The 21737-nt window shown below is 38.9% G+C and overlaps 2 protein-coding genes across 5 annotated transcripts in view; one reads left to right on the top strand and one right to left on the bottom strand.

Annotated features, from left to right (window-relative positions):
* Positions 1-11158, top strand: part of SON (SON DNA binding protein) — a 31047-nt gene extending 19889 nt beyond the window's left edge. Inside the window, exons 7-13 of one of the 4 annotated variants that reach the window (XR_003514666.1) lie at positions 2052-2162; positions 3173-3289; positions 6618-6697; positions 7318-7465; positions 9253-9324; positions 9426-9541; positions 10060-11158. Coding sequence is in view for 3 of the 4 variants with exons in the window: in XM_027561341.1 (XP_027417142.1) it covers positions 2052-2162; positions 3173-3289; positions 7318-7465; positions 9253-9324; positions 9426-9541; positions 10060-10218 (723 nt within the window). In the remaining variant the exon portion in view is untranslated. Of the gene's footprint in view, positions 1-2051; positions 2163-3172; positions 3290-3768; positions 5205-6617; positions 6698-7317; positions 7466-9252; positions 9325-9425; positions 9542-10006 lie in introns of those variants that run through there. The other 3 variants (XM_027561341.1, XM_027561981.1, XM_027563985.1) reach the window with 3 other exon arrangements.
* DONSON (downstream neighbor of SON) lies at positions 11025-21607 on the bottom strand. Its single transcript, XM_027567075.1, has 10 exons — positions 20964-21607; positions 20132-20212; positions 18995-19198; positions 17914-18092; positions 16521-16699; positions 15816-15897; positions 15603-15707; positions 14559-14757; positions 13167-13379; positions 11025-11996 (listed from the first exon to the last, which is right to left on the bottom strand). The coding sequence occupies exons 1-10, from the start codon at positions 21444-21446 to the stop codon at positions 11859-11861; spliced, it is 1863 nt and encodes a 620-aa protein (XP_027422876.1). The 5' UTR covers positions 21447-21607; the 3' UTR covers positions 11025-11858.
* Between the last annotated feature and the right edge of the window lie 130 nt (positions 21608-21737).

Raw genomic sequence — 21737 nt, 5'->3', positions numbered from 1 at the left:
ATGAAGATATAAAGTGTCTTCAGAAGGATGAAGTCACAGATAGGTATGTTAATTTGCTTTCAGTTGGGAAGAAGTAATTTTATTTTAGAAAAGTTGGAATTTTCAGAGCCATCTTAACTACATTTTTATGGCTAATTTACAGTTAGAAATTGTGGGATCAGAGCTTGGCTTGGTGGTGGGTAGGTACGTTTTCCGTAGTATCTCTGAATTTCAACTTTTTAGAATAAAAACCTATTATTTATACCTAAACACCCTAATGCTTAGATTTGTAGACGAGTATGAAACCCACAGTAATTCTGGCAAAGTTAAAGAATAGTATTTCACACATATTTAATGGGCCTCCAAAAATTACTTCATCATCTTACCTGACAGGTTTATGAAATACCTACATCTTACCTGACAGGTTTATGAAATATCTAAGGCCAAAAAATAATGTGATTCTGATCTAAAGTAATCTGGATTCCCACTTAAAAAGTCACAGCAGGTGATCACAGTTGTAATAGAATTGAAAAGTAGACGTGCTGAGTTTTTTAGTGTTTCAGTCTGCCTTTACCTGTATATCCCCAGAAATGTTCCAGTTAGTGTGGATAATTTACTAAGTTAATTAAGAAATTAGGATCTTTTATTAATGAGATCTGTGAGCAGTCTGATTACAGAATGAATTCAGTTTAATTCTGCTTTCATTTAAAGATGGCAGATATATAGAAACCTGTACTTTTTGGTACCTTGTGGAAGAAAATTTTACTTTTGCTAAAGGAATGATACTAGGTGACTCAGCAAGATAACTAAGAATAGTGAAGATAGGAAAAAGGAAGATTAGTAATCCTTATGCATGAGATAGAATTATTCTCTAATAGTCACTGACTCTTAATTATATAGGTCTTATTTTTAAAAGAAGTATTTCATATTTAACTATACAGTCAAATTACAGGTTGCCTTAGTTTGGCTTTTTAAAAAAACTTATCTGTTAGTTTATTTTAACCGACTTCCTCATATTTGTCACGTCCATGCAGTTGCTACTAGTTATTCTTTTTATATGAATTTAGGAAAATCCTCCCATGTCAGATAACCATTCTCCAAAAATGAATTTTCTTGGATGAGATACTAGAAAATATTAATGGGTTTAGTAGTGTTAGAGGAAAAACAAGTATTAAGAATTGGTGAGTTGACACAAGTCATCTTGAGCTCTTAATAATGTTAGAACTAAACAGCATCAAATACTTGATATTTTTTTTTCCTCCTATGGTTGAGCCTTCCACAAATTTGGTAAATAGGATATTTGGTCTAAAGATAATCCTTGAAGTTTTCCTGGATATTATGAAAAAGTTAAGTCGCATCTGCTTAGCATCAGCTTTTACAGGTAGAACCTGAGCACTCAAGAGGCGAACCTAAGGCATTTCAGACATACTTTAAGTGCTCCGGCCTGATACTTGTGCACCCCACAGAGACAGTCTAACTCCCATCATCAGTGCACATACTAATGAATGGAAAACCATACATAATGAATATATTCTTTGAAGAAGCTGAGTTCTTTGTATCAGACTTGATGAACCACCACAAGTATGTGAAAACATGCAGACATCAGTAAAGGAACGGTCTTTGACATGGCAGTGGTTTTCTGCTTGCTTATTTAAGAACCTTGCTTATTGCCTCTGAGGGCTGTGCTGAGAAGCAGGATAAAATGAAAACTCCAATGATTATTTTGTTAGAGAAGGCGAGAGATTTTTAAGTTTTTCATGAAACTTTCTATGATTGTAGTTTGATGTAGTAGGAAAAAAGAAAGCAGTTGGATTTTGGATTGAGTTTATCTGCTGCCTGATACTTTGTAACTTACCTTAAACAATCCGTGTCTATTTTCCAACGTTATTTTACCTTTTAGAGTCTTCTCCCTGCTTTACAAAATTATATATATACACATTTTTATATATTTGTATATACAGAATTTTATATAAAACTGGTTTTTGACATGAAGCAACAAAAGATGTGAGCAGTTTTCATAATTTAGGGAGTCTTTGGTTATTTGAGATAATTATCTATGTTTTCTTTCTTAGCCTGTGGACATCTCTACAGCAATGAGTGAACGGGCACTTGCTCAGAAAAGACTCAGCGAGAATGCATTTGACCTTGAAGCTATGAGCATGTTAAATCGTGCTCAGGAACGGGTATGTAGTGGTTTTAATGTCTAAATGATATTTCACTAACTAGAGGGTTGTGACATAAGTAAACTGGCATGCTGTTGACATGTAGGTCTTTGAAAATCATTTATCTAGCAAGCTTTGTTTAAGTGAAAGTGATTTGGGGCTTGATTATTCAGTAAATGTCATATACTATGGGGCAGGAACTATTTGAGAGAATAAAAATAGAAAAAATTACCTGCCCTCATAGAGTTTGTAATCAAATATATAAAAATACTAGCTAAGTACCCATAACAGCCTTGTGAGTTTGCATTTAGAAAGAGTGGCTAAGTGAGGCCCAAGGTCACAACATTAGTAGGGGAACTGGGATCCGAACCTAGACAGTCTGAATCCAGTCTGTGTTTTTAACAGTGGACAGCTGCTCCATACATCCTCTTTCTATGGTAAATATATGGAGACAGGAAGTACATGTTCAGACAAATAGAAAATACTGCCTGACAGTTGCAGGTGTTCAGTAAATATACTCTGAATGAGCGACAACTAATCCTTTAACCATTACAGTGTTTGAATGACCGGTTTCCTATATTATGTTTTAAGCATGTATCTTGATTGATTTATAACACTTAAGAGAAAGTAATTAAAAATTGAGGCTATCAACATTTATTATGCATTTATGAGATATGTAAGGAGAGCAAGGATCCTTTACCATGTGAACAATTTTCTGTATATATTCATGTATCTGTGTGATATTTTGAAGAATAAGTGTCACAGCCATGCTTTTCAGTTGTTAGATATATATTTTAAATTTGTTATTATTAATGGGATCCACTGAACAGTTACTGAACTGCTTTGGAATGTTTAAGAAAACAGTTTTAAAGATACAGTAAATTCAGTATATATATTTTTTAAAGTTAAATATTTAAGTCTGTTATTTAGTCTTTGTGGGAGCCAAATAAACCATTTCATTTAGAGAATTAATACCAGTGGCATTTTAATGAGAGAAGTAATTTTACTTAATTGAGGCCTTTTTTCTTCAGATTGATGCCTGGGCTCAGCTGAACTCTATTCCCGGCCAGTTCACAGGAAGTACAGGAGTACAGGTTTTGACACAAGAACAGTTGGCCAATACTGGTGCCCAAGCCTGGATTAAAAAGGTACACAACATATGCACATATAAAAGTGTCCATGTACAAAGTTAAAAATTTTAAGAAAATGTTTTATTAAAAATGCATAAAGAAGCCAGTGAATTTAACTAAAGTTCATGAGTAAATTTGCTATGTGTATATACTCCAGGATGGACAATGAAGATGGATTGATCCCTGAGACAATGGCTAATGTATAAATACGGCTCAAGAGCCACTCAGTTTATATCCTACTGCTCCTGGGTTTTGTGGGGGTGGTTTTTAAACTGTGTTTTGAATGCTAACAGTGTATCTCAGCGGCTGTTCAGAATATTCTACGGTTCCTGTTGGACAACTGATCTTATGATTTCAAAGCAGTAGTTCTCAGATTTTTTCTCATCATGGGATACTTTATTACAGGTTCATTTTTGGTGAATCACTGCCCCCAAGAACCTTCTGCCACTTGGTTTTCCATTCCTTGATTCCTTTGCCCTTCTTTCCCCTTTCCTTAGTGCCCGTCCCTCCTGTAAGCGCCCTTGGCCCCTAGTCCTCACTCCTGTTGTGACCTCCAGCCCCAGGTCCATGTGGTTATCAGCTCTTGGTTACAGCAAGTGGTTGGGAGCCCCCCTTGTCAGCGCTGCATGTGGTGGTCTTGCCAGGGGACTAGAAGGATGGGGGAGGATGGCTGAAGTGTGGGGTGGGTGGTGCTGAAGGGTGGCGAAATTGGCTGGGATGGGGGTGGAGAAGACTTATCTGTGGACCACCATTTAGGCCCTGGTGGCCTCTGGTGATCCACAGGTTCAGTTTGAGAACTACTGATTCCGTGAAAAAACAGGAAATGTAAGACGTAAATGCAAGGGAGAGGACGGACGCCTCGTGCTGTGAAGATGTAGGTGCTCCTGGTTTCAGATTCCTGCAGTGAAACATGTGAACTCCACCTACGGCTGCCTCATTGTTGGGGGAGTCTTAGGTGGTTACCAAGGGCTTTCTGAAGAAATGGGTTCTGGCGAAGGGATGTGGCTTGGTTGGATGGGTGATGGGGAACTTTGTTTCAGGAGTACTGGCAGCATAGCAGTGCTGAAACAGGGAGGCTGCCTGGTCTAACGGATTGGGAAGGTTTCTTAATGGCGCTGTACTCCTGACTCCTGTTGTGATCGTGGCAAGTAATTACTTGGAATTTCAGTTTCCAAGTGCCTTCTTAACTGCCTCGCGGGGTGGTGATCGATGTAATGTCATGGGTAATAGAGAACTGCTGAGTGCCAGTGAATGAGCTGATTTTTTCTGAAAAATCAGATTTTTGGTTGCTTTGGACCTTTTAATCTCATAACATTTCTTTTTTCAATTTTGATAGCATTATCTCTGGTGATCTTATTAACAAATTAATATAAAGCATACCCTTACTTTGCCTGCCCCCCTTTTTTGGAGCAGCAGAATAGTTGCACTAATAAGTATGATATACTGTGAGTACATAGTCAGATTGGTTAAAAAATGAACGTAGTTTACTAGGGGTTGGTGTTGGAAAAAAAGATGAAAATTAGGAAATTTGGATTAATTACAGTATTTAAAATATGAAAGTGATTCATGTAGTGCTTGAAAATGGCTTTCATTGGGAATAATTATAAATGTACATAAATTTATTTTAATTTAATACTATCTAATAGTGAAGCTGAATACTCCATATTTCAGAAAGTTAGACTTGAACCTTTTACGAGTGTTTAGGCACATGGTAATTAAATAGTCATGTACATTACTAGGTAGAAACTTAAGAATGTGATTCCGTTGCAAAGTGCTGGTCTTCATTTGTACATTGAAGTTCTGATACATATATATTGCTGAAGACTTCTAAACATCACATAACTTTTAAAAATGATTAAAATGGGTTCCTCATAAGCTTTCCTTTTTCTTTTTGACTGCTAGTCCTTGTAGACAGTTGGCAGATCATTTAAAATGTAGATGCAGATCATATTTGTTAAGTTACCACAAGATAAAGATGTGTTCATTTATCACACCAAATTTTTGAATAATTACAGAAAAGTGCTTTCAGGAAACTTCTATTTGTGTGTTGCTGAAAAATACATGCTGCTAATATCAATTAAGGCAGGAACATTTTACTCAGAAAAATGAGCAAAAACATGGACAAAGTCATTAGGCAACTATAATATTCATCTTCGTGGTCAAATATCACAAACTACTTGTTCATTTAGAAAACTTTTTCAAATGTTCATTCATACAGTGTTCTTGCCTTCCTGTAGGGCAACACCCTCTTAATGTTAAGGACTATAGGGAATGCCAGCATTCTCCATATTCTTTTTTTGTTTGCTGCAGTATACTCTTACATGAAAAGGAATGGGTTTTATTAGTAGTAAGAAAAAATTCAAATGGTTATTGATTTGAAAGAACCTTTATTTTCTGAAATGATTTGGACATGACCTGATGAATATTGTTTACTATTGTAGTCTTACTACATTAATTAGCTTTTTGTTTAAACTGTATATACACCCTGGTGTAAAGAAACATTTGAAGATAATAGAGAACAGAAACAGAAACCTGCGTTATTTGGGGATTTGTGTTATACTCTGCACAGTTGCCCTTTTTTTTAGGAGTGTTTCCTGGAAAAGAGGGGCGGATGAACCTGAAAGTAAGTAAAAGTCATTCTAGGTGTGTAGAAACAAGGCAGTTGGTACCCAAGCATCAAGCTAACTTTTCTCTCTGTACATCAACACTGCATGGCCTGCACCACATAAGGAACTGAACCAGGGCTATGTTTTTACCTCCACAGCTGCCTCCTTCCATCAGAGCACCTTGTTGAACTTAATGTCTAGTCACATACCATTGGCATGTTTTCTCCCCAGCTTATAATTAAATAGCTGGGGGGGGAAAGGATACAGTTTTACTACTGTGTAAAACCAAAATTTAGTAGTAACTTGTCAGTAGAGGAAATGATTATACTGTGTCCAGAGCTACCAAAATTTTTGACTCCCTCTGTTGATAAGTTAAATGACTTTTGCTTACATTTGCTAGAGAATGTAAATGTAAAATACTTGGTAACAAGGGGAAACAAGACATGATTTGGAGATTATATTTTAAATGTTTAGAAAATGACCATAAAAATCAACAGTAGAATTCAGTCGTTTGTTACATATACATGGATGCCCTTTAAAAAGAGGCATCACTTATTTCTTAATGTGTGGAAACAATTGACTGTTGACCATGCTAATGTATATAGTGTTGTGCATCTTACGACATTAAGTGGTTTGCTGCTTTGATGGAAATTATGGTTCAGTGGGTTGGATACAAGAGAGATGATTGTTCACAGAATAACCTGTGAACTTTCACCCCTCTGTATGGAAACTTGTTTCAGGGCCAAATCCTTGTAGCTGTCTTCTTGCCCCGGTCAGTGCCAGCCCTACTATTCACAACACTGCTGCTACCGAGGCCTAGGTATGTAAACATTTAAGGAGTTTTTTAAAAGTCTTTTAACATCAAGCTAGGTTTTAAAAGAATTCAAATTCAGTTTGGTTTAATTACAGGGTATTGTATGTGCTATCTTTTTGCTTCATAGGGATTTTCTAAGTAAAATATTTATACTTATGGTAGAATGGGGGAAAAAGCTTTGGATAACAGTATGCTTCTTCAGTGTTCAAACTATTTCTAAATGATGGCTGGGCTTTATTCATTAACTAGGTACACCTGGGACAATTAATATTATTGACTGTTTTAACATTGCCTTCTTTTTATTTTGCAAGCTAAGAAGAGATACCAGTGAACCTAAATAGTGGACGAAAACAGGAGTGTTCTATTTTTTTTTTTTTTGGAGGGGGGCACAAGGGCCACTGTTTTAAAACTGCCATTTGACGTATTTGACTTTTAAAATACTGTTATGTTTATGTGAAAATAATTAGAACATACACACTACAGTATGTATATAAGTATAGAAGCGTTTAATTGCTGTAACAGATCTAGAAGTAAAGTAAGCTTGCTTTCTTTACAAAGTTACACTGAGTCTGTAGTCAGATTCTAACTATAAACTGGGGATCTTTTACCTTTCTCTCTTTGGATAGGATCAGTTCTTAAGAGCAGCCCCAGTAACTGGAGGGATGGGAGCCGTTTTGATGAGAAAAATGGGCTGGAAAGAAGGAGAAGGATTAGGAAAAAACAAAGAAGGAAATAAGGAACCTATCCTAGTTGATTTTAAGACAGATCGAAAAGGTAAGATTGATTCTTTTTTTTTGTAGAATGTTTATTATACCTCCTTCAACATTTAGGGTTTCATTACTATTATAAATTCATAAATTCTTCTCATGTCAGTGACCCTGAACTGGGGCACTTCTTAAAGTACAGAGTTAGGAATAAAATGTTTAACCCGTTTTGAAAGCTTTGTACACATAATAGGTGGAGACACTAATTTGAGGGTAAAAGGCAGCCTTTGTTATGTGTAGTAGGTTTTTAATTAGGTTTTTAATTATATTTCATATTTAGAAAGTAGGATTTCCTTTTTTTTTTTTTTTTTGGACAGGGAACATATGCTTCTAGGATTTATTCTGTTTCTAGAATTTATTATTTCTAAGATTTTTATTCCACATATTCTCATTTCCTGTTAGAGTTCTGTTTAGTCTTCACTTTGTAAACCCTTTTGCATGTCCCTTTTTATCAAACTTCAGTAGTTGAGTGTTGAGGCTGGAGAATAGACCAACTGCTGACAAGCGTTTCCTCTTTAACACTGCATTTTTATACTTGGAATAATGTCCATTGTAGAATCATACGGGGCTGCCAGCTAAATGAGATTTTGTTTAAACCAGATTTTTTAAAAATCCAGAAAATTTAAAACTGAAATGTATTTTTCTTAGCTTCGTGATCAGATAGTTTAAGTTGAGGTTATTTAATGCAGTTAAATTGTCATGCTAATGAAACAACTAGCTCTAATCAAATTATATATTTCTAAAAGTGTTTTGTGAAAAAGAAAATAGAAATAAAAATGTTTTGTATCAGAATCTCTACATTGTCATCCAGAAGATAACTATGTTGCCATTCTGTTCCATATTGGAGTGAATTATTATATTGTTACTCAAAAATAGGCCAGAAATAACACAATTCTATAATGTAGTACTAGTGAAAACATTAATTGAGAGAGAGAAACTGAATGTCACACTGACATTGTACTGCTTTTATACAAGTTGAATAGATTCTTTGTTAACAGAGGGTAGTTTATTGGTAGAAAGCATCTGTGGGTACATTGCATAATTCTAGGGAATAGTCCTTCGGAATTGTGCAGCATGGCCTAGTTTTGGGAAAGCATAGTGGCGGAATTTGTGAAGAATTCTCCCTAGCCTAAATGGAAAGCATTGATTTTAGATAGTAAATATAGTAATATAGTAAATAGATAGTAATATAGCTAAGCCCCTTTTGGAAAGGGAGGCCAAGGCTGGCGTCTCTTGAGTACATCTCACATTTGAAGTCAGAAAGGGCTAGTTTGCTGGAAAAAGAAATGGAGAGAGCCTTTTTCACTTTGCCCACTTCGTTTTGGCCGAAAATCCTTGAATTTGGGGGAGCATTCTTAATCTGAGCATCATTTTTTAAGGGATGAGAAATCTTTAGAAATCATTTGCAAATAGCCACCTTTTTTTGCCACTAGTTTTTAAAGATGGGGGAGCCTGGTGGGCTTCCATCTATGGGGTCGCACAGAGTTGGACATGACTGAAGTGACTTAGCAGCAGCAGCAGTGGTTGTTAATTATGGCAATTTATATATGTATTCACATATTGTTTTTCTGAATATTTTTATACAATTTCCAATAAGATAAATGAAGTTTGGATATATGTATAGAAATGTCAAAACAGATTTATATAGAAATCAAGAGTAGTGAGTGTCTGTTGAATATTTTATTTGAGGGCATGGATTGAGGTTAAGATTCCTACAGAGGGAGTAGTTGTTTTGCCATATTATAATTTTAAATGTTTTGAAATTTATTCAGTGATTGTTGATTTTTTTTTTTAAAGGTCTTGTTGCAGTAGGAGAAAGAGCACAAAAGAGGTCTGGAAACTTCTCTGCTGCAATGAAAGATCTATCAGGTGAGAGTACGATTTTGCATTTTCTCTTGTCCCACCCTCCCCTTGAATTCATAATTTGTTGCCACAGGTGTGGAGATAATTAATTATTTTTTCCTCTGCAGGCAAACATCCTGTGTCTGCCTTGATGGAAATCTGTAATAAGAGAAGGTGGCAACCACCTGAATTTCTCTTGGTCCATGATAGTGGCCCTGATCATCGCAAACATTTTCTCTTTAGGGTAAATATGAATTTTTGCGTTAATTTGATAACTTAAATGTTAGAGGGTGAGGGATCAGCATTTTGTAATCACAGGGTTAATGTTGTGGGCTGGGAGTGTGAATATGTGTGGGTAGAGTGGTAGAAGTTTTAAACATTTAAGTATGCTTCCCTATTTTTTCAATATTGGAGGGAAAGATGTGGGTACAATCTGGAGAACAATTTGTTGGCCTTTTCTAGTGGAACATGGGGAATTGAGTGCTTTTTAATCAGGTTTTTTTCTTTCCCTTCAATTTGGAGACATGCTTTTAAATTTGCAGTCCCTTTTCCCAAATGATTTGCTTCTTTTGGGGTTGAGATTAATTTGACTCACATAGTATGGGTTTTATATCTTTAAGTTATTTTTCTAGCATTTAGTGAAAAAAAATACAAAGCTAATAGATATTAAAGTTTGATGCTGTTCTTATTGTATGTTTTTCTTGAATAGGTATTGAGAAATGGAAGCCCTTACCAGCCCAATTGTATGTTTTTCTTGAATAGGTATTGATAAATGGAAGCGCTTACCAGCCCAGCTTTGCCAGCCCTAATAAGAAGCATGCTAAAGCCACAGCAGCTACTGTGGTTCTTCAAGCAATGGGCCTTGTACCAAAGGACCTCATGGCTAATGCCACTTGCTTCAGGAGTGCCTCACGTAGATAGATTGAGGTTTTATATTAATCATTTCAGATAATTTTACTCTGCATCAAAATGTATTTCCTCTTTAATGTTGTAAATATTTGGCAATTTAAGACATTGTGTAAAAAAGCAATCTGTACAAACATCTCCAGGCTTTGATTTTTGTACCATGGAAATTGTATTTAACCATACAGGGTTTTGGTATGTTTATATTGTTTACCTTAGTGATGTATTTGTTTAAGTGGCTAACATCCAAACGATTGTTCGAAGGCATCCGTAATCTTCAGTGTGGAATGTTAAAAATAACGCTTTTATACTGTATTTTGTACTATGATGTAACTCCCCTTCCTTATGGCTCGGCTGCTGTAACACTTGCCTGTAATCAGTGAAGGGCTGTGCACCTTGTACTAGTTCACAATGGGTTCTGCTGGACAGATACTGGGCCAGTGTTACTGAGTTAATCAAGCAAGATCTGTTCCACAGGGCTAATGCCACCACCTCCCCTTTCAAATTTTGTAGAGGTTATTAAAAAAGACAGTGGTATGTTGTGTGATGATCAGCACAAAGTCCTGCGTTTCTGTCAGAGCCACTTGGGCCATGAATGAGAAGGGAGTCAAAAATGAAGTCTGACTAGAATTTTACTGCAGAGGCCAAGTACATTTAGTATGGCATTGAGTTGTGATATAGTTTTACTTTGATGTGCATTTTGAATTTCAGCTACATCTAGATAGACGTAAAATGATAATTAAAATGCTGTAACCAACTTATCTAATAAAATCGGCACCCAGCCACTATTTTGTTGACTATGAGAAAGTTTAAGTTTATGTTAATTTTTAGGGTCTGATAGAATATTTCATGTGTATTACAGTGGTATTCATATGCTATGTCTCTAAACTTTATTTTCAAAAGCTTAAGGCCCAAATATAAACTTCTCTGGAATAAATGTGGTGTTTTATTTTCTGGATTACAAAGTGAACACATACTTCTTCACTACTGTTACTTCTTTACCCAATGCTTTTGATTTCTAAACACTTTTATTTAAGAAAATTTGAATTATATATGTATATATATACACACACACATAAATAACCTACAAGAACATACTAAGTACTGCTTTGTCATGACAGCTGAGCGAACTTTACAACTCTTGACCCTATTCTATACGGAATACAAAATACCCTAATCGGAATGAACACGCATTAAAACAAGTATTTGAGAACAGTGGAATCATAAACAGGCAGGGAAACAACTGAGGTGGAAGCACCATCAGTCAGCCCAGTAGACTAGTTGTCTCCTAAGTCAACTGTTAGTTTTCCCCCAATGCCATTACTCACAGTGTCTCAAGATAATTGATACTAATCCTCAATTTCCATTTGCATTGAAACACTCATTTTTCTACCCAGTTTATAATTAATGGATCTAGAGTTTTCATTCAAGTTTTAAAAAAGTTTTATCTTCATCAAGAGAGTAAAAACAAAATTTTAAAACCTTAATCCTACTCTTAAACTTAGTGCATGTAATAAAAAGTTACTGTGAAAGATTAATATCTCTAAACATTTGGGTAACTTCCAAAGTGAACTTTAAAGCCAAATGTATAAGAATCTTGAATTTCCTTGCTAGAAGGCTTTTTTCCTCACAGATTCCTTTTAGGCTTACTTTGGTGTTCAGGATCTCCAATTATAAATGTAGTCACTCATTTCCACATGCCGTAAGGACAATTTTCCCAGTACTGGTGTTCGACAAAGGTGGTCCAGAGTTTTAGGGTGCAATCCACAATTGGCAAGCTCCTCGTGAACAGCCTCCTATGAAAATTTGTAAGGAAGTCAGTAAAAAGCATGAGTCTGAACACTGATGAGTTTTTAAAATTACCATGGGATCTTTGACAGATGCCTCATTGATGATTATAAAGGCAAATTTATCATCATCAATAGAAGCTCACCCTGAGAATTTCTACACAATGACAGCATCCCCAAATGCTAATTTTGGTTATTTTTAGCAGTCTGGCAAACTGATAAAAAGTTTAAAAGGCCTTATAAGTAAATAAGAATTTATATGTTCAAAATTAAAGGCTTTTTAAAAAGTGTGTGATACATATCTAGGAACTTCTGTATCACGTAGAACTTACCAAGTAGCTCTCTCCCTCACCTCCCCCTGGCATCTAAGAAAAACTTACATAGAAAAAAGGCATGGGGGTTAAATAATATCCATAATTATTAATGTTCCAATAATTTATAAAAGGAATCAGGTACTGTTAAGTTCTGCATCCGAAAGGACCACAAAAATAACATGCCTTTTGTTAGGGAAGTTCTTTAGTAAGTGTTTCCTATAACAGTGTGAATTCATAGAATTTATCTCCTCAAAAAAAACTAAGTCATTTTTCCTTTCCTCTTGCTAATTAATACTTAGTACAGTTTAATAACTGAGAACACCAGTTTGGCTCATCACAAATGACTGATTTCCTCCATCTGTCTAGTTTGAGAGCTTCTCTGATAGCTCTGTTACTAAAAAATCTGCCCGAATGCAGGAGACCTGGGTTCGATCCCTGGGCTGGGAAGATCCCCCGGAGAAGGGAAAGGCTACCCACTCCAGTATTCTGGCTTGGAGAATTCCATGGACTGCATAGTTCATGGGACTGTGAAGAGTCGGACACGACTGAGCGACTTTCACTCACTCACTCATAGGGGAAAATAGTGCATTCCATGAATATAGTTGGGGATTCTAACACATCTATCTCCCAGCAAATAGTAGACCAAGATAAAGAAAATCAATAAAAACACAGATGATCTGAATAATACTGTTGATTAACAATACCTAATTGTTATAAACACTACCCTAACACTCCAGTATCCTGGCCTAGAGAATTCCATGGACTGTATGGTCCATGGGGTCACAAAGAGCACACGACTGAACGACTCACTTTTATGTAGTTTGAGAAGACTACAACTAAATTTGTTTACCAGCTGTCTACTTACCTTATCCAGTACATTATCCTTTGGTGGGCAGATATTAAATACAGCAGTTGGCTCATGTGTATACAGTCCTGCAGAAAACGACCCATTCTGTGAAGACTGGAGTAGCATCGTCACAGAGTGTAGAGAATGAGGCATAATGGGGCCTGTAATCTCCAAGCTAAATTGATTTCTGTATCCAGAAAGAGCTTGTGTCTTCACATTCACACTTCGAGCCTTCAAGAAAATTTTAAAGAAAGTTATGGTACCATTTAGCTTTTGTCCCCAGCTAAAAATGTGACCAATAACTTCTCATTTGGGCATTCCTCTCTTTAACAGTTAGGGAACAAAAGTAGTTCATAAGGTCCACCACAAGAAAGTTTCGTGAGTAAACCTGTTCAGAAATTCTCAGCTTCCAGCATCCTCTCCTCCAAATTATGAGACTGTCAATGGAAGTACTAGTTCTAGGGAAAATAACTTCTAGTAATGGTATCCTTTGTGGTTTATTAAAGCACATTCAATGCATAGTATTAACAAAATAAAAAGGTTCTGTTGCTGTTACTCACCATGTAATTGACATCAAAACTGCATGCATATTTCTTCAACAATATGGAGAGAGATTGTTTTCACTTAACCATGATCCAGTTTTTGAGACCTACTATAATTTGAAAATGGGGCTTCCCCCGTGGCTCAGTGGTAAAGAATCCACCTGCCAAGGCAGGAGATGTGGGTTTGACCTCTAGGTCGGGAAGATCCCCTGGAGAAGGAAATGGCAACCAACTCACAGTATACTTGCCTGGAAAAATCTCATGGACAGAGGAGCATGATGAGGCTATAGTCCATGGGGTCACAAAGAGCTGGACACGAGTTAGTGACTAAACAACAACAATGTAATTTAACATAACATTCTTGGTTGGCTCTGTTCTTTCAGTGGTTCAGAAAGATGAAATTAAACAACTTTTCCTATAGCAATAATTCAAATACAACATTTCAAATAATTAGTATAGTTCATATAATTCCTTTGAAACAACTTTATATCAAGGAATTTTTTTACTCGCAGGAAAGAAAATGTGCACCATGTAAAAAGGTTGTGGTTTAGTCACTCAGTTGTGTCTGACTCTACGATTCTACGATCCCATGAACTGTAGCCCTCCAGCTCTGTCCATGGGATTCTTCAGACAAGAATACTGGTGTGGCTTGCTATTTCTTCCTCCAGGGGATCTTCCTGACCCAGGGATTGAAACCCATGTCTCCTGCATTGCAGGCAGATTCTTTACCACTGAGCTACCAGGAAAGCCCCTGTAAAGAAGCTGAGCTATTAAAAAAACAAGAATTCATCCTATCAAAAAAGGGGAAAATATGTCTTCAGAAGTTAGGTGATGACAATTAGTACACAATTTCTTTCCTTTTTATTACCTTAAGCATTTGCATTGTGGCACCTCGGAAAGCTACTGGGGATAAGAGGGTTGGTGGAAGTCCTGCCTGTGGACCTGAGGTAGCAATTAAACTCTTACAGTTGATCAAAAAATTTAGCAGTGTAAAGGTATTCATTCCCTTCACCAACACAACAGACTCTGGTCTGTGATCCATTTGTACTTCATGTATCTCTTTACGCCTGAACATGACAATCAAGGAAATTACAAATGCAAATCCCATACCAACAGTAACAGTGGTTATCTTAATCTTGACTCACCAGGAACCCTTTTCCCTACTCCAAATAAAATGCTCTTGCTAATTCTCTTCACTGCAATCATGAAAAGTGAAGTGAAAGTGTTAGTCGCTCAGTTACGTCCGACTCTTTGCGACCCCATGGACTGTAGCCTGCCAGCTACGCTGTTCATGGGATTCTCCAGGCATGAGTATTGAAATGGGTTGCCATTTCCTTCTCCAGGGGAATCTTCTCAACCCAGGGATTGAACCCAAGTCTCCTGACTGCAGGCAGATTCTTTACCATCTGAGCCACCAGGGAAGCTCTTGCAATTATAAGGCATCCTAATAATCAAAATAATTTCTTTATGACCATCTGAATTTGCTAGAAATTGATATTCCTTAGAAAAATGAATTTCTTCTCTAGTCAAAAATCCATTCCATTCCCCTCCCCAAATTTACCCAAAACAGAATATTTTTACTTAAAAAAACTTTAATTTTTCTTGTTTTACTGCTCTTAGGGGTTTGCTTTTTAATGTCATGTGGCAAGTTAAATTTGAACATGATCTTAAGGATACTTTAAGATAATAGTAAAAGAAAACTTCCAGTCAATATTACATTGCTCAAGAGAATTCCCTAGTGGTCCAGTGTTTAGGACTCTGACCTTCCACTACAGGGGGCACGGGTTCGATCCCTGGTCAGGGAACTAAGATCCTACATCCTCATCCAAAAAAAACAAACAAAAAAATTACATTGCTCACTAACTGAATTCAATGAAAATCAATTTGAGTTAAACAGTAACTGAAAGGATACAGCTTGATAGAAAGCACGTCTGGTTTTTTAATTTTATCTTGGACACCCATCTCTTCCAGCCAGGAAAAACTTTCTTCTTCATCCTCATCACTGATGGCTTGCTCCCTAGGACATTGCTACAGTTAGTTAGGGTTCACATTTCATAAAGCTGTTTCCTCTACATTGAATCCTTAAGTCACATGGATGACGTAAAAGGTTATCTTAATCACATACTCCCCGTGTCGCAAGCCTGTTCCAGACGCTTTCCTCTTCTCAGGGCCATTTTCTTTTATTAAAGGCAGAGAAAACTCAATACCTACATGAGAAAAGAAAAATGAAACTATGTTTTATTTAATATACTCTGAAAGAATTAACAGTCTTGTTGACTTGTAGAGAATATTTGAAAATGAGTTTCTACATTTGATCATTAAAGCAGTGTTTTCCATGCTTTCTTGACAGCAGCTCACAATACTCATATATCTCCTTAAACAAATGGTTCAGGACAATACATATTCTTACTGCATTTGGTAATCTTTCATCGAGTATACATTACTCTTTCACTTTTTAAAAAAGTGCTGAGTAAGTCCACTGAACAGACTTCATGATCTACTAACGTGTTGACAAAGTTTAAAAATCAAGTTATTAGAAGAGTGTAGATAATTTGTACTATAAAAGAAATTCTACAGGAGTATATTCAGATTGGGACTTTCCAGCTTGACATATGTTTAGAGACTAGAGAAGGGAATGTAACTTAAAGCTATGTACAACGGATAACTTAATTAAATGCTAAGAAAAAAGACCAAAGTGAAGAAATGAAGTCATTTTTAAAGCAACAAGATGAAAGTTGTAGAAGATAATTCAACTGTTAGAAGACAGTTCAAATTTTAACTTTTAAGGTGTTTACAGTTTGGTATTCTCACTTTAAAGGTATAGTTTTACCTTCGTTTTTCATAGCTTCTCTTATACCTCTAGTTGTAGGAGATATGAGAGCCGTGATTACATCATCTCCTGCTAACCCTGCTGCACGGAACAGGATAGTAAACTGATAGGTACAAACGTAGAAATAAGGGCAAAGTTTTGTCTTCAGCAGGTTATATAGAGAAGTAAAGCTCACAGACCTATGAAGAAAAATATTTTTCTTTAGGCATTATTAAAATGTCAACTCAATATTGAAAATTTCTATATCACTTGATCCTCACCTGATTTCAAACACAATTATTACAGGTAATGGTCTGAATTTTTCCCATGACATAGAACTTGGCTTTTTAAAGGACTGAAATTGGTCATGGGACTCACTGATGAATTCTAAATACTTTAACAAGTAGCGTTTAACATTTAAATGCTTGCCATTTTTTCTTTAGACAAAGCAGTTGAGGTTGATATCAGGTTGCTGACTTTTAATAAGCAGCTTCTACTGATGAGAAGGGACACAGCCATTAACAAAAAGTAATATTAAAGAATTGTCTCTATATAGTCATCAAATACTTATATGCATTCTATAACTACATAAAGAGAGAACAAGAGCTGGGAGTTCCCTGTCAGCCTAGTGGTTAGTACTCCTGGCTTCCACCGCAGGGTGCATGGGTTCTAACCCTGGTTGGGGAACTAAGATCCCACAAGCTTTGCAATGCAGCCAGAGGGGGGAAAAAAGGAGTGAATAAGAGCTAAACAAGTGAACAATTTGAGGAAAAAAAATTTTGGCAGGGAGTGGCCTGTACCACGCAAAATGCAGGATCTCAGTTCTTTGACCAGGACTGAACTCTGGCTACGAGCCCTAACCAGTGGACTGCCAGGGAATTCCCCAAAAGTAAACAATTTAAATCAGTTTAAATTGGTAATCATGGCTGTTGTTTTTCAGTTGCTAAGTCATGTCTGACTCTGTGACCCCCATGGACTATGCATGCCAGGTTGCCCTGTCCTTCACTATCTTCGGGAGTTTACTCAAATTCACATCCATTGAGTCAGTGATGTTATCTAACCAATTCATCCTCTGCTGCTCCCTTCTTATGCCTTCAATCTTTCCCAGCATCAGGGTCTTTGCCAATGAGCCAGCTCTTAGCATCAGGTGGCCTAAGTATTGGAGCTTCAGCATCAGTCCTTCCCATGAATATTCAGGGTTGATTTCCTTTAGGATTGACTGGCTTGATCTCCACGCTGTTCAATGGACTCTCAAAGAGTCTTCTCCAGCAGTTAATCATTAATATTTTAATAAAACAATTCAGAAGGACAGAGAAATCCATCTACTAATGTCCAATTACACATCATAAATAAGGAAAGAATACTGCTAAAATGAAAATTCACTATGGGATTCACAAATTTTTATTCATCTTACCAGTCACTCATTAACACGTGCTGCAGGGTTTCATCATTTGACCACGGGGTTGTCTTTCCAGCCATTTTTCTGTCAGCTCCGATACGAGGGAACAATGGCAGCCAAGACAAGGCAGGGTGGAGCCAATAGATGAGGCTCCGCTGGAAAGCACAGCGGAGCTCAGTGGAGAGTTTGGGATCCTAAAATCCAAAGATGATATTGGACAGTTTTTGCTCCATTAGAAACACAGAATTTAATTAAAAAGACATTGAATATACCAAACATTTATTCTTCTGTAGCAATGTGTTAACAACAGTTACAGAGGCTGAAGTGTAGTTCATTATTCGGGAAAAGCTTCCTTGCCAGCAATTACAGTCTGATAACCCACATATCAGAAAGGACACCTGGACACAGAGAGGAGCATTTGCCTGTCTCTACCCTCCTTGAGGACAATGATGCTCAACCCTAGGGCAGGGTGCGTGTATGTAGATAACACTATATACAACTCCTTTGCCTCAAAACTCTTTCAAAAGTAGCCAGTAAAAACCGATAGTCCCAATTACAAATCACCAGGATCTACTGATTAAAAAAGAGGTAACCAAGGTAATCTCTTTTAACCTAGTTTGAGTTGAGCTGCTTGGAAGTAATGGTAATTACATTTTTGAAAAGCTTTCTAGAACTCATTAACTCTACTAAATTTACAACAGACTGTCGCCCAAGGGGGTAAGAGTTAGCGCATTTACAAAATGCAGAATACAGTATATGAGGAAACCAGTAAAATCTCTTTGCAATCCTACTCCTCAATTGCTTTTCATTTCAATTTTTTTTTCGCAAAAGGCCTTAAAAAGTTTAGTTCAAACAATTCTTGCCTGCAACAATGAGTAATTCTCAGGACAGGTCTGTAAATTTAACAGTTACTCAGTATGATTTTAAAAAGTATATGGATGCGGCATTTGGAAAATAAAATAATTTCCCATGTCTCTGTGTCTTAAATGTCCAAAGAAAAACTTAATGGAAGGAAATATCGCTGACGGTTTGCAGAGAAGTACTTTTTATACTTCATTTGTTACTTTAATGCATAGCTATTTTCTCACAGGATTACCTGTATACTTTGAGGCAAAGTAACTTCTGTTGCCCTGCAATGCTGGATGATACCTTGAGCCTCTTCCTGGGCTTTCAAATGATCTGCCCAGGTAAAGGGTTGAGAAGAGGTGAAAAGGAGTCGTGTTTTAATGCTCCAGTCCACAGGTAACTCAGTACTTTCTGAGGGTGGAATATCAGATTCGGAGAATGATACATGAGGAGTCTTTTAGAAAACAAAGAACACAAAAATTAGTAGAGTACTAAGGAAAAAACCCTTCAATCTACAGAAGTCATCCACTAAACATGCTCATGATTGCTGAAATCTCAAAATGTTATGAACTGTACAATAAATAACACTGGAAACTAATTACACACTGTGAAAACGTCCAGAAGGAGCTACACTAGACCATTAGCAGTGATGGTATCTCTGGAAAGTGGGAATTGTTGTTGTTGGGGGTGGTGGTAGTGTTGGAAAGGCAGTTTTCACCTTTTATTATACTTCTACATAGTTTAGTCACAAGAGAAATACTATTTTCATGATCATAATTTTAAAAAATCTGCTATTGATACTGCTGTCAAAGCACAAATCTTCCAAGCATTTTTTCAAAAGCACTTTTTAGCTTCCAAACTCTGGAGCCAGGGCTAAGCTGCTCCTTGCAGGGAACCTGGCCTCTGATCAGCCTCTCAGGCTGGTTGAAGAAGCGTCTGCTGCCTCAAACACTTCCCCCAAACTGTCTGCTGTCCAGTCGCTGTTCTCCACATTAAAACGACTCTTTTAAGTGATGCTATTTAAAAATAATAGGAAAGGGGGAACTATTTCCAACTGACGTGAAGGCCATTCACTTGCAAGGAAGGGAGACTGGGTCTTGGGGGAACTCGGGATAAGCCTGGAGGCACTGGTTCTGAGTGATGCGTTGGACTTGTTACTACCTATGAAAAAGAAACCTCACCTCTACATCTGCTTTAGCACTGGTGCCATGATAAACAGTTACTACTACATACAAAGTCCTTTACCAAGGCTGATGCCGGTGGTCCTTTCAAGTCTGGTAGAAATGATCACACAGGGCTCTCTGGTAAACGATTTTCCAAGTAAAACGCTTCTCAGCAGTCTGAATTTATAAAAATATACACTCTAATGACATTTCAAAAGTATTACCTGGTGTAATTCTGTAATGGCTGTTCTTTCAGGAACCTTCTCTTCCCAGAGCAAATCATTTTCTTGATTAGAATCTAAAAACTGAGGTGAAAAAAAATGGTCCTTTTAAATTCTAAATGATGCTGGAGTTCGCTTTAAACCTCCAGAGCTTCACCTGGCACACAAGTTTCTCAGTAAGCCCAGGAATTCACAGGAGCCCGAATCAGTGTGACGGAGAGTGTCACTTCAGCTTTGTGTCTGAACTTTAACCATCAAAATGCACGGGGAAGAAGGCAGGTGGTCTGCACAACTGATAACTCAATAATCAATAATCTCAACTCAAAAGATTCAAAAGGTTTTGGAGTAAGACAAATCATGGGGTAAATTCTGACCCCCTGATCAATCCTCACCATTCCTCCAAATCCAGAATAATTTGGAGGGCGGGAGAAGGGACGCACTGAATGCCGCAGGAAAGAGGGTCCTGTATTCTTCCCCTCAAACGGGGGCCTTCCCCGGGTGGCTCCAGGACAACTCGGAGCCACACGCCCACTGACCTCTCATCCCTTTTACCCCGTGGCGGCCGCCCAGGGTCTGCAGGCCGGGCACCGGACTGGAGCGTGGGAGATGCAGGGTCCGCTCCTCGGGATCCGCCAGCCCCCCACGCCCCGCGGCCGCTCGCGGAGCGCACTTCACGCCGCCCCCCACCCCCGGGCAACCCGAGGCCGCGGGCGACTTCAACTCGGCGCCCATTTCCCTCCCGGGACGCGAGAGCCCGCCAGCCCTACTTCACGGCCGAATCCACCCCCGGACTGTTACGAGAGTCCCCTCGGCTCCCAGGCGCGAGGACACTCACCCGGCCAGGCGCCTCCTGCTGGCCGCGGGGCGGGCCCTCGGGAGGCTCGGAGGCGGCCCGCGGCCGGTTGTCCAGGCGGGCGAAGGGGTTCCTTCGGGCCCCGGCCGGGCCGCCGCCGCCGCCTCTGCCCGCCGCCGGGAAAGGGCGGAGGGGCAGCCCGGCCGCCCGGGCGGCGCGGCGGGTCGCCGGCTCGGGCCGCTCTGCGGCGCCGAGGCTCCGACCCCTTTTCCGGCGGAGCCGCAGTGTCTCGGGCGGCCTTTTGAAACTGGGCGAATAGCCGGGTACAGACAGGTCCATAACGCCCGGCGGAGGCCGAGGGGGGCAGCCCGGCAGGAGGTTCCCGCGCGTCCGGGCTCCGCCTCCGCGTGACCCCGCCCCCGAGCCGCTCATGGCGCGTGCGCGATGGGGCCCTCGCGCGGGCCCGTCCCCGAGCCTCTCACGGCGCGTGCGCGGCGGGGCGTTCGCGCGGGTCATCCACGCCATGTTCCTCCCGCGGCGGGAGATGCGCTGCTGTCGCTTGTGTCCCAGGACGTTCCCCGGGCGCGCCAGCCTGACCTCCCGGGGCTAGGTAGCTGGGAAGCGCGCCGGGAGAGCCGAGTGCTATTTAAGTCCGCAGCGAGGCGCCAGGAAGAAAGGAAACGTCACACTTGAGCTGCCGCTTCGGTAAGCTTCCGGAGCTCAGCGGAGACGTCCAGGGCTGCTGAGGGGCCTGGGCCTCCCCTCCCGACCCCCCCAAAGCGGCCCCAGCCGGCATCGCCGCTGCAGCCATTCACG

The sequence above is a fragment of the Bos indicus x Bos taurus genome, chromosome 1 (assembly GCF_003369695.1).
Source record: "Bos indicus x Bos taurus breed Angus x Brahman F1 hybrid chromosome 1, Bos_hybrid_MaternalHap_v2.0, whole genome shotgun sequence".
Taxonomy (NCBI): domain Eukaryota; kingdom Metazoa; phylum Chordata; class Mammalia; order Artiodactyla; family Bovidae; genus Bos; species Bos indicus x Bos taurus.
This window is presented reverse-complemented; position numbering and strand designations above follow the sequence as displayed.

What these genes read in the sequence shown, in the direction of transcription:
- DONSON (XM_027567075.1), bottom strand. Translation starts at nt 21,446, where the DNA reads ATGGCGTGGATGACCCGCGCGAACGCCCCGCCGCGCACGCGCCGTGAG. An exon ending in ACAGGCTTGCGACACGGGGA is followed by an intron (nt 15,708 to 15,815) that starts GTATGTGATTAA and finishes GCAATGTCCTAG; the next exon opens with GGAGCAAGCCATCAGTGATG. An exon ending in AGGATAATGTACTGGATAAG is followed by an intron (nt 11,997 to 13,166) that starts GTAAGTAGACAG and finishes AAATTTTCATAG; the next exon opens with GAGGCTGTTCACGAGGAGCT.